General features: G+C 37.5%; 3 protein-coding genes and 2 non-coding genes across 6 annotated transcripts; 2 read left to right on the top strand and 3 right to left on the bottom strand.

Annotated features, from left to right (window-relative positions):
• TRNAG-GCC lies at nt 627-697 on the top strand. Its single transcript has one exon. It is a non-coding gene; the product is annotated as a tRNA-Gly (tRNA).
• Nucleotides 941-2,794, bottom strand: LOC18597610 (reticulon-like protein B12). Its single transcript, XM_007026746.2, has 4 exons — nt 2,539-2,794; nt 2,124-2,304; nt 1,639-1,850; nt 941-1,386 (listed from the first exon to the last, which is right to left on the bottom strand). The coding sequence occupies exons 1-4, from the start codon at nt 2,603-2,605 to the stop codon at nt 1,217-1,219; spliced, it is 630 nt and encodes a 209-aa protein (XP_007026808.2). The 5' UTR covers nt 2,606-2,794; the 3' UTR covers nt 941-1,216.
• Nucleotides 3,347-6,427, bottom strand: LOC18597609 (ataxin-3 homolog). The gene is made up of 2 exons (XM_007026744.2): nt 5,879-6,427; nt 3,347-4,160 (listed from the first exon to the last, which is right to left on the bottom strand). The coding sequence occupies exons 1-2, from the start codon at nt 6,119-6,121 to the stop codon at nt 3,579-3,581; spliced, it is 825 nt and encodes a 274-aa protein (XP_007026806.2). The 5' UTR covers nt 6,122-6,427; the 3' UTR covers nt 3,347-3,578.
• On the bottom strand, nt 6,965-9,864 carry LOC18597608 (OTU domain-containing protein At3g57810). 2 transcript variants are annotated; one of them, XM_018120719.1, is made up of 8 exons: nt 9,761-9,864; nt 9,521-9,680; nt 9,326-9,413; nt 8,758-8,821; nt 8,284-8,389; nt 8,125-8,179; nt 7,771-7,824; nt 6,965-7,361 (listed from the first exon to the last, which is right to left on the bottom strand). In XM_018120719.1, the coding sequence occupies exons 1-8, from the start codon at nt 9,780-9,782 to the stop codon at nt 7,218-7,220; spliced, it is 693 nt and encodes a 230-aa protein (XP_017976208.1). In that variant the 5' UTR covers nt 9,783-9,864; the 3' UTR covers nt 6,965-7,217. The 2 variants fall into 2 exon arrangements, with proteins under 2 accessions (XP_017976208.1, XP_007026804.1); XM_007026742.2 differs by having other exon boundaries at nt 9,521-9,677; nt 9,761-9,852.
• Nucleotides 9,915-9,987, top strand: TRNAE-CUC. Its single transcript has one exon. It is a non-coding gene; the product is annotated as a tRNA-Glu (tRNA).

Below are 10,151 nucleotides of genomic sequence, written 5' to 3'. Positions count from 1 at the left end.
AATAGGGGGGGAATGGCTTAGCCATTCCACCTACCAAACATGCTATGAAGGTTATGAAAGCCCATGCAGTTAAGGAATATGTATTTGGGCGGCTGATATGGTCAGATCATGTACATATGGATATGTACATGATGGGAGGAATCCCTACATGGTAGTTCCAGAACACCGATCCACATTTAGAACTAGTCCTCTTTGAAATTCTACATATGGATATGCCATGGGTTGATCCTCATCTTCTACTGACTCCTTTATCAGGAAGAGTTTTCATCTCTCTTAACTTTTTTATTTTTTTTTTAATTTTATTTTTTTATTAACCGATTGAACTAGTTTACAGGTTTTTTTTTATCAATTTTAAATCAATAGTTATAATTTAATCTCATAAATTGAACGGTATTTATTATTTGACTCTACACTAAGGTAAAAAATAATGATCTCACTGCAGAATTTGCCGGTTTCGTACTTAAACTTTTGATGTTAAATAGATTAAACCATTATTTTGGGTAGATAATCAAATCAGATTCCATTTTTTTAAAAGAATTAATATTCGAGTTTGATTCTTAATCAGCTACATTATCCGCCGTCATTTCTATGAACAAGTAAAAAGGTTGGAAGTTCTGAATCACAAAGCACCAGTGGTCTAGTGGTAGAATAGTACCCTGCCACGGTACAGACCCGGGTTCGATTCCCGGCTGGTGCACCACCGAGCTGTGATGATTGCTGTGCCCCATGTGATAGTAGGGTCTATCACTAACGTCTGTTTCTTGGGACGAATTTGGTCACATTTGAGCTCGTTTTTTCAATTCAATCTTGTGCAATACATTTGAAGCAACTGTTATCATAGGTATGGTATAACAATGAAGTCAGTTGCCATGCCACTCTATTTCCCCTGGATTTTGCATCAGCTCATAAATACATATATATATATTTGCTTGCACAAAAGTTCATCAACCATTCATTTCACTAAGATAAATGTCATTGATTTGGTAGCTCCGGTAACATTTCTCTCGCCGAAACCTATGCACTAACACGCCGGAAAACAATGATTCAGGGTAAAAAGAAAATCATCTCAGAAAGGGAAATTACATTCCTCCACACCCTCCAATGCTCAACAAGAAACTTTTGTGCCTACTGGTTGGCACTTCCAAGCAGAAAAAAAGAAAAACATATTCTACAGAAGACAGGAAAGAAAACCGAAGAAGAAACGATGGGAAATCAATCAGCTAAGTTTCTGCCTCTCCAGAATCCATTTTCGGATTCTGTTAACAAACTTTGCGTCGAATTTCACGTACAACTGCTGCATTTTTCTGAACCCGGTTATGGCATATGAATCGATATAGTTTTCGTATCTCTCGTAGAGTGCTGGAACTGTGAGAACAACAACAAGGCCTGCCACCACAAGGAAAGTGGATAAACAGAGTTACATTGTTGGAATTCAAGATTGAGATACTTGAAAAGATCTCTACAATTTAGACCACTGAACTGAAACAAAGCTTGGGCTTATGAAGTTCTTAATACTCATTAAGAAACAGTACTCAGTAAGGTCCTCAGTTCTCCCTCCCCCTAACTTGTAAATGATGATGATGATGATAATGAAAATGATAATATTAATAACAACAACAAAGTGGAATCAGAACTTACTGGTGTAACCCAAAGTAAGGAAATCAGTCAAGCCACCGACGACAGAAATCAGCAACAAGTATGCAGCAACCTTGACAAACAACCTTGCATCTCTACCCATTGCAATATCTTGAGAAGCTGACAGAAAATCATTAACATGGGTTCGCATGAAAGCTCCCACTTCATTTACCATTTCTTCTGATAGATACAATTCTGGAAGAGGTGGAGCAGGTCTAATTTAAGACAGCAATAAGTAGAATTCAGTTGCTAGTTTCTAATTGACAAAAAATGGGGAAAGTCATATCAATCTGGAGGATGGAACATACATCATTTTATTCTTGTACTACCAAATGTGAACATTATGCATGTAATTTTGCATCAAATATAGAACACCAACGGCTCATAATGTGATGCAATGTGCAAACAATTAAATCAGACAGGTTTGGTAAGGCACTAATAACGTCTTATCAGGTCTGAGTTTTGAGTAGCCCAACTGCATTAATTACCGGTTAAGAATTGCAGCAGATTTGGCCCAGAGAAAAAGAATGACACTGAGGAGGAGGAGAACGCTAGAGACAAGTGATAACAGAGTGTAACCAGATTTCTCAAACACCACCCAAGCAGCCAGAGTGACCAACAATATCCCCAAAGTCAAGTTCCCTCGCCTCCACAACATCACATCCGCAACTGTTCAAGGCAAAAAACAAGCAATTATCAATCTTTATGGTGTGCATAAACTCTTAAACCAACTGTTAAAGATATGTTAACTGAAGTTACAGAAAGCATCAAGGAAGATCCATTTCACAGTGAAAAAAGCTACTAACCCAATGGGAAATCCTATGGGGATTCAAACAAGTTCAACACTAGATCAAAATGAATTCAAAAGAAAAAACCCAAAACTGAAACAGTAAGATACTTTACCAAAACCTCCTCCAAGGACCTCATGAACAGTTCTCTGTCTGTTAAACAATCGATTAGAAGAACCCATTTATAAGAAACTGGAAGTAAATCAGATCTTTAAAACCCAAAAATTAGATGGTTTTGAGATGATCATCAGAGGAAAAAAAAAGAAAAGAAAAGTAACAGGTTTCTTAACCTTTCACCAATGTCCTTTGAATTATATAGGGATGGCTGATGAAAGACAAGGTTGGTGGCCACAAGATTCCAGCTTTAAAGTGCCATTCCACTCACACCTTTTCCAACTTTTTCTTCTCTTTTATTTATTTTTTTCAAATTTACCAAGATTAAACAAAAAAAATAGTAAATAATAGTACAAAGCAACAACTAGTATTAGTTAAATTACTATTGTGAAATCATTCCGGTCAATGACTGCTCAGCAGATGCTCACGTGTCTTGTTTTTTACGGGGTTGGAACATTTTTAAGGTTACTCCTGTCGTTTTGACGAGGTTGTTCTAATGTAACAAAGTAAATGAACTAGAACAAAGTACAATATTTTAATGCTGTCGGGGATTGAAGGGTAGCTTTGGGCATTCAGCAAGGTTGTTTTCTTGTACTGTAGTTGGCTAGCTGGATCATTACATCATGTTTTACGGCCATGGCAATGGTGGGAAAAACAAAGGTCATCATCACATCCCTTATAACAGAAAAATAGCAACTTCCCTGACCTCGGTTTGGCTTTTGTCTGTGCTTGTTATGTGATGTGTTGGCAAGGCACAGATGGAAATGGAAACCAAACAAATATGCCACAAAAGAAACTAGAAAGAACTGTGGCTGAAACCCTGAAGCTTTGATCATATATAAGCATAACTAGGAGGATATATATCTCAGAAAAGTGCCTTTTACAATGTTAAATTTCAACTCGAAAATGTGTAAAGAATGTATATACTGCACAATGCAACAACCTCACGCCAAAGGATGTTTGTTCAAACCATCTAATAGCCTGACATGAATCATTGTCACTTGACCAGTAAATATAAAAACAAAAAGAACCTATTTCTTCTTATGCAGTTTTTTCCTGGCTATCTTTATTTTCAGTTTTAGAAGTGCTAGCCTCAACACTGGCTGTGGCTGGGGAAGAATCCATTAGACTGGCAGCAATTGCAGCCTTCAAGTCCTCATCTTCTATATCTGAAATTTGCACGCCTGTCCCATCCAATGAAAACACCGGCTCAGGAGGCAGTTGATCAATATCGTTTCTCTGAGTCTGCGTTAAGTTGCACGATTTAGTTATCCTCTCAGCATCCTCAGGGGACAGCCACTGCCCATAACGATTAGAAGCTTCAGAGGAAGATATGGGGCACTCTTTTGGAAAGTTTCCCCTCACCAGGAAAATGCTCCAGCCGGATCCTTTTAGCGAGTCCAGATAGGCTGAGAGATAAAACTTTGAGAAGTGCTGTGGTGCTGCATAAAGACTGTCAAAATTATACCACTCTCCATTGACTTTCCTGATACAAAACCAATGGTCATGCAAATGACAAATGAATGCATTTTCCAGCTCAGGGTCAATTTGGGCAGGCTCAGCAACTGGGCAGTCAAGGGGAATAACTTGCAAATCCCAGACTTCTAAAGCCTTTTCCAAAACCTATGAACAAAAATTTTCAGAATAGATATCATTAGGACAATGCAATAGATGTTAGAGAGGAGAGAGAGAGAGAGAGAAGGAAAGCATAATTAACAGTGATAAAATACCTTAAACTGTGTTCTATGTGCCAAATCGTGGTCATCCTAAATGTAAGAATGTTAAATGATAGTCGTGTTTGGCCATGCATGAATGGCTATTGAAACATTATAATTTTATGAAGGAAAATACAAGGCAAAATCATTCCAAGTTGCTAACTAATACCCTAAAAGTCAGCAATGGTCCATATCAACTTCCTAGACTCCAGAGTTCAAAAGAAGCCAATAGTATTTTTAAATTTAACCTTGCAAATGCTATTCTCGAGATATCTATGAATGGCTCCTAAGTCCCAATTCAAAAATAGGAAGCATGTTTAAGGCCTAAGGAGGTGCACAATTTTGACTGTATCAACTGTATTATTTTGCTTTATCTCATAGGATATATAGAAGCAATATGGCATTTATATGGAAAAACCAACTGTAGATGCCAATAACCACCTAAGATTGAAGATATCATAGTGGGAAATTATCATTAAGAAATTTCAAGATGAATGACCTCATCCTACATTGCAACTTGACAACAGGATTCTAACGTGCCAGAAACAATCTACATGTCAAGATTCTCATATGTTACACTAATGGAAAGGAAAAAAAGGCTTTTCCTTTAAATTATACTTCTAAAGACGCTATTTTTTTTTTTTGGACAAGAGTATTCAATCATTGAATATTGAATATCTTGCTCTACCCCAGTTTACATGAATGTACATGGCCATTTTCGGGAATTAACATGATGCTTTCTACCTAAACTACAAAGAACACTAGAAAGAAAGTGCTCATAAGCTGGCTCATATGGAAAAGCCAAACATGCAAGGCTAATATTTTGATTAACATTTGTACCGATTATATCAACATAATCAATGCATTCTATAGAGAGTGAAATGAAGATGTATAATCGTCTTGCCTAAACATGTAGATTTTCAAGTGAATCACACATTGCATCACATGAATTGTACTCTCCATGCACATACGTGTAACGGTGTATAGGCAAGTTGGTTAATATGATTAATAAACATAGTAAAGCAATAGACTCAGTCTGCAATAAATGGAATGAAGATACAAATTCGTTCCAATTGAAACACGTAGTAGTAGTACCATATAAATGGCAACATAATTCCCAACTTTCTAGGAGCGCTTGTTTAACTAACAATATTGAAACTTAAGACAAAATTAGCAACATCAATACCTAAACAAAGGACAGAGGCAGTTCTGCTTTTAACCTATTGAAACAATCATACTTCTGACGTCGATAAAAGTGAAACCTCAATACCACACCAGCTGTTTGGTATAATGTCACAAGCAAACTGATGGAGACAATCAAATTATCCATGTTTTAATCTAACAAATCTGTCACCCAACCGCTAATCCTAATTACCAAAACTCCAAAAGAACTAAACTTTCAACTCTAATTGACATTATTTGACAAAAAGCTCTTTTCTTTTAATCATATATATAAGAAAAATACAAAAAGAAGGCCCAAAATTTCCAATTCTTTTCATGTCCCATCCTTCCACATTAACAACATTTCCAACAAAAAGAACCAATTTTTGACACTGAATTCTCGATTTTACCCTTATCTGCCATCCAATTTTGGCAACAAGAGCAGAGAAAGAGAAAGAGAGGAACCTGGATGCTAAAATCGCCGCCAAGGGAGACATTGTGGGATTCCTCGGAGAGGAAATCACCGGCGGCGGTGGTGCCTTCGAGCATCATCTGGCGCTCCTTGGTATCGAGATCGGAGGCCAAAGCCGCTAAATCGAATTCGGAGAAGAAAGGCCCTTGCAAGACCGTGTTGACGCAATGGACAGCGCATAGCTTCGATTCTTGTACCTCGTGGTACAACATCCCGCCATTGCTCGCTCCTTCCATCACCCCCAATCCAGTCAATTAAAAATCAAAATAAAATAAACAAAAGACCCTTAATCGTTAAATTTTTTTGCTTTTAATTATCAAAACCTAAAGCTTTTTTCGGCTTCGATGGCAGGAAGAAGACGATGACGAAAGAAAAAAGAAAAACATATTAAAAAATAAATAAATAAATGTTCCTTTTCTTTAATTGATTTGGGTGGGGATTTGCCTTGGCTTGGCTTGGACGTTTTGGGGGAAAACTCAGCACGTGCAGAGGAACTGTATTTGCCACGTTGTTTTCCCCTTCTGGGTTTCCCATTTTGTCGTTTTGGGAAAAATTGAAGTTAAATTGGCAAGCTTTCAATTCAATCTTTGGACTTCATTTATTCAGTGTTGAAACGATTGATATGTACGTATTATATTGTTAAATATTAACACAATATGATTAATTTAATATATTAATAATTTAAATAGATATATTTATAAAATATATTATATCACACGATATAGTTAGCTCATAGTGTTAAGTATAGATCAAAATATTCTAATCGATATTTAATCCTTTTTAACAACAAGGTCCAATCAAGATCAGAGTTTATAACTCTGTCCCGTTGTGCTACAAAAAGGTCTAATCAAGGTCAGAGTTTATAACTCCATGCCGTTGTGCTACAATAACTTGGTACGATGAATCTTGCTTCAGCATTTCTTCTGCAGTGATACTATGGTCGATAATCAATTTTATGAAATTTCTGATGCAGAAGGTGTGAGCAGTGGTAGAGTAATTAGCATGTTACTGTTTCAGTTTAGAAATTGCAAAGTTCAATCAAATCTTCCTCCTGTAAGAGTTTTTTAGGAGGATCAAACTTGCTAAAATTAGGTAAAATTGATATCACCTTCGGAAATCAAGGGCAAGAGTCAGAGTGGATCCAAAACTAGGAGACAACAATGAAATTAACCACTAAAATGAAGAAAAATCTTATATCGATTAACCCAAAAAAAAAAAAGAGTGAAATGGTACATCTTCCATGAATAAAGATACAAAAATGGTGTTGACAACTCCCTCTGTTTCTGGTAAGATTCAGGGCTTTAATCCATTCTTTCGTAGCAGATAGTAGTCTCAGACAAGCAGGTCGTAATGGTTTCTACCACTGTACAGGAGCCTCACGACTTTCCTGGGTTTTGCTTTTCCGGAGCCCTTGCGGAACTCAGCTCCGTATTCTGCAATGGGAATAAAACCTGAACCCCATCCACCCTTTCTATGCTGCAATGTGGTTAGAAACACAGTAACAAAAAATCAATACATTAACTGTGAGTCATCAAACTGAGAGGATAAAAGGTCAACTGCATGCACACACAAGCATGTAGAGGCAGTCAGGCAGATACATGCACATGTATAATGATCAACTTGGTTCTAGCAGCAATTCAGTTTCTTTTCAAGATGCATGAAGCACACCGAAATTTATGAAGCCTGTGGAAGCATAGGCAATTAGAAACTATGGCACTCTTTCTGTCTTTCATCAATGAAACTTGAAATGGAGGTTTGGCATCTGAGGTAATGCTAGCTAAATGTGAAGGTCCATTCCATTCCTACTATACTACTTGAGTAAACAAGAAAACAAAATAGAATAAAAGAATCATTTAAAAGGGGGAAGGGTGGGGAGCAAACATACCTCATGCTCAGGTATATAGACAATAATTGGCTGACCGCACAATCTTGAAAGCACCTGGGATAGAGTTAATGGCCATTAATCAGCATCTGTTGTTTCACCAAACAAGTGACTGTAGACAGTTGCAAACATATCCAGAAAGAAACAAAAAGGGCAGAGGAAGTTCTTGCAAACACAGTAATAACTCATCTTCTTCGGAACTTGGGTAAATGTGATCATATAAGTAAAGGTTTTTGACACAAAAGAGGTAAAGAACTTAGAAAGTTGCTAATGCAATCCCAACAAGTACATGCATTAGCGATGAAGATTATGTTAAAGAGAAAGAGTGTGATAAATATACATCAAAAGAACACTAACCAGGAGCTCTGACTCTCCTCCCCAAAAATCAGGTTGTTGAATGCGTTGGCAGTAACTGCGGCAGTTGATAGATTCTCATCACAAGGATTGCTAAGGAATAAATCAGAAAATGAGAACTAAAAGAGCTTCCATGAGTCAGAAGTAAGGTTAGAGTCCAACCGTTTCAAAGACTCTTCAACTGTAATTGCTACTAAAGCCTCTTCATACTGCTGCCGGTCTTTACCACTATCACATAAAACCTCTTTCACAGCCATTCGTAATTCATCTGCATTCATATGAGTCTGGCTTAGTAAAGCATCTAAAAGTCTGAACCTATGAACTGTATAACTTGCTAATCTTCATAAATAAACAGAACACATACTCATGCTGATACTTTTGGTTTCTCCATGATGAACTAATAAACTCAAGAGTACACTCTTGCTTCTCAAGCATCAAATGTCTATGAGGAAAAGTGGGGAAGAGGGGGGAGGTGGCAGAAAAAATAAATAGATTTGCAGACTAAGTAAACAGATCACTTGATATTTCTAACTGCCGAAAGAAATAAGAGGAGAAGAAAAGAAAAAAAAAAGCTAAAGGAAGACGGTATGTGCAAATTCAGATGTGCTGAATGAAGATAAAGCAAATGAATTATACCTGCATCATCTCTTTCTTTCTGGGGCCTTAAAGCAATTCCCTTGTGTAAAGCCATCCCTTTAACCTGATTTCCATCAACCATAATTAGTTCAGGAGCAACAAAGATACATCCACGACTTTCTGAGGTCACACATCTGTTCTTTTATTCTTATAGCTATTACACCGAGAACATCTATACTGGGAAAAGAAAACTTTGGGCACCAAATAGAGTGTAAATCAGGCAGTATTAGATTATTTATCTTTTTCATATGCTCACAGACAAATAGCAAAACCAATATTTGTTAATGAAAGAGCTCAGGCAGCAGAGAATGCTGTGAAGTTAATAAGATTGAGGATCAGAACAAGACAGGGAATACATTTGAATCTTCTAACGCGGAACATTATTGTATCTACCAACTACCAAAAGAGATATGACTTTACCACTTTGGTCTTCCTTTTTCAATGTGAGAACCTGGTAAACTAATGTAATAGATGGGAAAGTGGTTCTCCCAATGCATTCATCATGCTTGAGAATGTGCTAACAATGAAATTAAATGCGACCCAAAGCTAAACAAAGAGCAAGTGTTACCAATGCTCGAAATAGGCAGCGGCCATCCCCAGTAACTTTGTGAACTGAAAAATGCTCAACTTTTTTGGTTGCCGGCGACCCACTTCCTCTGCATCAACAAAGACAGTCCCAAAAAACAAACATGAGATTGTAAGACACGGGTTTTGGGATTAAGGTAGGTAGGCAAGAATGTATGGGAAAAGTTTAGAGCTTTACAGAGATGGTCCAATTCTAGCGAAGAATCGACTGCTGCTGTCTCCTAGGAAAGCTGCGGACAATGAGTGAGAGACGCTTGGGGTTGAAACAGAAGAAACCGGGGAAGAAACGAGCTCGAACTGTGCAATTCCATGTCTGATTTGCTCCAGAATATTCTCTGCTTCAGTTGAAAGAATTCATACCAAATATAAGAAAGAAATTCATCGGAGTTTGAAATTTGAATACACAAGTGAAGATTACCATTAAAAACCTTGTCCGCCATCAAGCATCGACCAAAGAGGATGAAAATAGAGACACTGAAACTGAACTGAACATTCGCAGCAATGGATAAAGTGCGGGCGGTCAGTTCTCAATATACAGACATATATGTAAGGGAAAACCACAAAAGTAAGCATCCGTTGTAGTCTAGTTGGTTAGGATACTCGGCTCTCACCCGAGAGACCCGGGTTCAAGTCCCGGCAACGGAAATTTTTTTTCCATTTTTGGTCGTTCCAGGTCATCCATGATCAATGAACAAGACAACCTCTAGTCAAACACTAATAGGATTTGTTTAATAAGCTCAACGAAGCAGACTACCTACCCTAACAAACACACTTGACATTTCCCCACAATGGAGTTGGGGATTTGCTTT

Source organism: Theobroma cacao, chromosome 5, assembly GCF_000208745.1.
Source record: "Theobroma cacao cultivar B97-61/B2 chromosome 5, Criollo_cocoa_genome_V2, whole genome shotgun sequence".
NCBI classification, from domain to species: Eukaryota; Viridiplantae; Streptophyta; class Magnoliopsida; order Malvales; family Malvaceae; genus Theobroma; species Theobroma cacao.
Note: the sequence above shows the minus strand (reverse complement) of the source record. Positions and strands in the feature narration are given on the sequence as shown.

Excerpts from the sequence above, each read along its gene's own strand:
- LOC18597609 (XM_007026744.2), bottom strand. The coding sequence starts at position 6,121 with ATGGAAGGAGCGAGCAATGGCGGGATGTTGTACCACGAGGTACAAGAA. Across the intron at positions 4,161-5,878 it reads GCGGCGATTTTAGCATCCAG|GTTTTGGAAAAGGCTTTAGA; the intron begins GTTCCTCTCTTT and ends TTTTGTTCATAG.
- LOC18597610 (XM_007026746.2), bottom strand. The coding sequence starts at position 2,605 with ATGGGTTCTTCTAATCGATTGTTTAACAGACAGAGAACTGTTCATGAG. Across the intron at positions 1,851-2,123 it reads TCTGCTGCAATTCTTAACCG|ACCTGCTCCACCTCTTCCAG; the intron begins GTAATTAATGCA and ends GTCTTAAATTAG. Across the intron at positions 1,387-1,638 it reads CCTTACTTTGGGTTACACCA|GCCTTGTTGTTGTTCTCACA; the intron begins GTAAGTTCTGAT and ends TTGTGGTGGCAG.
- LOC18597608 (XM_018120719.1), bottom strand. The coding sequence starts at position 9,782 with ATGGCGGACAAGGTTTTTAATG. Across the intron at positions 8,390-8,757 it reads GAAAGAAAGAGATGATGCAG|ATGAATTACGAATGGCTGTG; the intron begins GTATAATTCATT and ends ATATGAATGCAG. Across the intron at positions 7,362-7,770 it reads TCTATATACCTGAGCATGAG|CATAGAAAGGGTGGATGGGG; the intron begins GTATGTTTGCTC and ends ACCACATTGCAG.